This window comes from Eurosta solidaginis, chromosome 2 (genome assembly GCF_040869045.1).
Source record: "Eurosta solidaginis isolate ZX-2024a chromosome 2, ASM4086904v1, whole genome shotgun sequence".
Classification (NCBI taxonomy): domain Eukaryota; kingdom Metazoa; phylum Arthropoda; class Insecta; order Diptera; family Tephritidae; genus Eurosta; species Eurosta solidaginis.
This window is the reverse complement of record NC_090320.1, coordinates 51,753,749-51,757,368: the sequence shown is the minus strand read 5'-3', so window position 1 is coordinate 51,757,368 and position 3,620 is coordinate 51,753,749. Positions and strand designations below refer to the sequence as shown.

At 35.6% G+C, this 3,620-nt stretch overlaps 1 protein-coding gene across 1 annotated transcript; it reads right to left on the bottom strand.

Moving 5' to 3' along the window:
• Positions 1-2,605: 2,605 nt before the first annotated feature.
• Positions 2,606-3,620, bottom strand: LOC137239713 (uncharacterized). Its single transcript, XM_067765328.1, has 2 exons — positions 3,474-3,620; positions 2,606-3,392 (listed from the first exon to the last, which is right to left on the bottom strand). Exons 1-2 carry the CDS (start codon positions 3,522-3,524, stop codon positions 2,721-2,723), a joined length of 723 nt encoding a protein of 240 aa, XP_067621429.1. The 5' UTR covers positions 3,525-3,620; the 3' UTR covers positions 2,606-2,720.

The window sequence follows — 3,620 nt, the reverse complement described above, 5'->3', positions numbered from 1 at the left end:
AAGAAGAAGAATTCGACATTTGCTTTGGCTAAGGTTGCTTTCAAACTTTGCAAGCGAAATTATTTTCACACTGGTTGGTTATTTTTATAACATTTTTCACAGTTAAAAACTGCAATTTAACAAATGAATAGAACATAAAATATGTTAGCAAGTATATTCCTTGTATATTTAGAGTCCTAATAACAGTGATTCGTAAAATTTTGTATGTAAATGGGCAAGGCGAAATAAACTTCAATTGTCAAGTCTGAAGTTCCTTTATATTTACAAAAGCAATATCTTGCGTGATTACGGCGATGTTACTAGCACGCATAAGTTTGCGTTGAACGTATCTATATGAAAAACTTTCATTGTGTCTCGGCCTTTATGACAGCTCCAACTTCATCTTCATTTGACCTAAAGTTGACGGGTGCCACATGGAATTGTCTGAGCAGTTGGTTAATAACCAGGGTTTACAGCAGAAGTGACAACTGTTAAAGTACATATCGTTAGCTTAATGTGAACATTTGCTAAGTCTCTTTTTCTTTAATTTTATTTTAATGCAGTTTGAAAACTGAATTCAAAATAAATCGACCACAAAAAAAAAAATTTTTCATTTTTCATTTTTACGTGCTGTGAGCAATGATGTGTAAATGTGCCAAGTCCTCAGGCTGTGCTAAGTCGACCTGTCAATAATATCAATCTGAATTACTAGTTGTTGTTGTTGTAGCAGTGCTTCGCCCCATCCAATAGGTGTGACCGATCACTAATTGTCATCAATATCTTCTAACGGGAGTCCAAGGAAACTTGCTGCTTCAACAGGGGTGGACCGTAATGAGAGGTGTGTTAAAGGCGTTGGTTCCACATTACAATTGAAGAGATGGTTGGTGTCATGTGGGGACTGAATTACTAGTCATTGCTTGACTTTTAGACTGAATGAATTAAATAAATAAATAAAATGCGCGCACAAAGAAAAGAAATTGCTAGTCATTTATTTGTGAGCGCATTTTATTTATTTTTTAATTCATTCAGTCTAAAAGTACGTGCTTTGTTGTTGTTGTTGTTGTATTAACGATAAAGACACTCCCCAAAGGATTTGGGGAGTGCTACCGATGTTAATGGTCCTTTGCCGCATATAGATACGGTACGTTCCACATTAAACCTTCTAGGCCATCCCGCCCTCCCCACCCCCTAGTTCCATGAGGAACTGGGGGTCGCTAGAGCCTCGGCTGTCAATGAAACAGGATTCGCCACGATTAGGAGAGGTTGACAATTGGGTTGGAGAAGCTATATATTGCGCTGGCAACCCCTTGAAAGGGTTTCGAAGACAATCCCTTGAAATTGGATTCACCCAATTGAGACATGCCTTTGGTGTTTGATAAATACTTTGCACTGGCCATAATCCACTTCAATTATTTCATGTCCATAACTACATGCTTTCGTACAGACTAGTTAAAACTAGAAAACAATTCAAGCTTAAACTTACATAAGCTGTTATTAAAATTAATAACACTACTGAATCGATTTGCTAGATGTATAGTCATAGTTATAGGTTCATTCATAGCATAATTCGTTTTATGAGTTATTTCGATAAATAATCTATTATGCCGAAAATCACGAGTGGAATATATGGAATGAACAACTTAGATAAATCAGAGCAATTCGTGCTAAAGTTTATTACATTATAGGCAAGCCTGAGTGAGATAAAAGTTCTTATGCCATTCAAATCCTAAAGACAAAGCAATTTGTGCCTGCTGGTATATGATGGGAGGCCGTCTGGCCAGTGAAGCATACGTAAAGCAATTTTTGTAAAAATTTTTGAACTTTCTCACCTTTATAGGAGTTAGATTCATAGAAAGGACTCCATATTATTGAGCAATATTCAACACCACTTCTGACCAAGGATATATAAAGTGCCTTCAACGTCATAGGGTTCTTAAAGTCACTGGTGTTACGTCTACTGAACCCAACCATTGCAACAAATTTTGAAACAATGAAGTCTATGTGACTAGAAAAAGAGAGTTTGGAGTCATAAATTACACACAAGTCCTTACTCTCTTGACAACGATTAAGAGATTTAGCATTTAGTTTGTAGATAAAGTATCTGGCAGTTGTCTTTATGGATTAAGACACAACACAGCATTTTTTTGAATTTAAAAATAAATTATTGTCTGCGCACCATCCGGCGAAGAGTCCAGATCATAACCGTTAGAAATAGTTTGACAAATAAATAGTATTTTTTGTGAAATATATAGTTTTAGTGTTATATTTCAATAATTAAAGGGGAGGAGTGATGGCGAAACATATTGAGTAAAAAGTGCCAAGTCAGGAGAAAAAATTTGTTTTGAGTGCGGAAATTGTGCTAAGTCATAAAATAGCTGCTGGCTTAGCATACATGGTTCTTATTTATCTTTTTCAAAGCTTCTACACTCAAACGTATTGCAACTAAGGTATCTTCATTCAAAGGCTATTTCAAAAATTATTAATTTCTTTTTTCGCCTTCAGTAAATTTCATAAAAAGTGACTTAGCACATTTTCACATTAAACCAACGATACATACATTAAAAGGAAAACGCTTTAGCAAGTTCCTACAGCCCCTATTTGAAAACATGTCAAAATTCAAAACGCATTTTTCTTCTATAATTAATAATAACTGTATAAAAAATTTATTTCGCACATTTGAATACTATAATGCACACAAATTAATACGATACCCATATCGAAATCTCTTTCTTCCTTCACACTTAATTGCCTGGTTTGAATGTATCGAAAAAGTTAGCATAATGCTCTGCCTTCTTCTCTTCATCCTTCTCATTGGTAAAATTCGTATACCAATTGATCAACTTGGTTTCGCGCGCCTTTTGCTTCTCACTCAAAATGCCCAAATATTTATCGATTGTTTTTTCGAATTTGCCTGTCACCACTTTCAGCTCTGACATCAAATCCTCTTCGAATTTCTCAGCACCATTATCAGCGAATGCCTTTTGTAGAGTTTGTGTTTGTTCCAATTCTGGTGGCATATCATCGAGATCTTTCATGATGTCAGTAAAATTAATCATTGATTCAAAAAGTGACATAATGCCTTCCTCGTCGATTGCATCGATGTCGTTGGGATTTTTTTTAAGAAAATCAGCGATACGCGTAATATTTGCCTGAAGTTCGGGACTCTTTTCAGGGAGCGCTTCTAATTGTTCAAGAGTTTTCTTCAAAAGTGGTTGTCCTTTTTCGGTGACATATTTAGCTAAGCCCACTAAGTCGACCAGGGTTGTTGTCATTAATACTTGACGTGGTTTCTTGAGTTCAGCAGATTCCTCTGATGAGGAAGAATCTGAGGAGTCAGCTACTGCATTTGTTTGTTTACGTTCAACTGCGACATCTTCTGCTGCTTCACGACGCATACGTGGTATGGCTTGTGTCTATAAAAATGGAAATGACATAAATAAATACTAAATTTAAAAAATTGTTTTCAAAGTGATTTTGCTCAGTTTTTTACTTACTTGCACCAATAGCAAAGCGCTCAAGCATAAAATAATTAGCTTCGTTTGCATTGTTGTAAATTTACTGAACGTCTCTGAGTTGCTGAATGTACTGAGGGCTAATTTTTGCACTCAGCAATTTATATTCCCTTCGAGCATTAGAAAAGA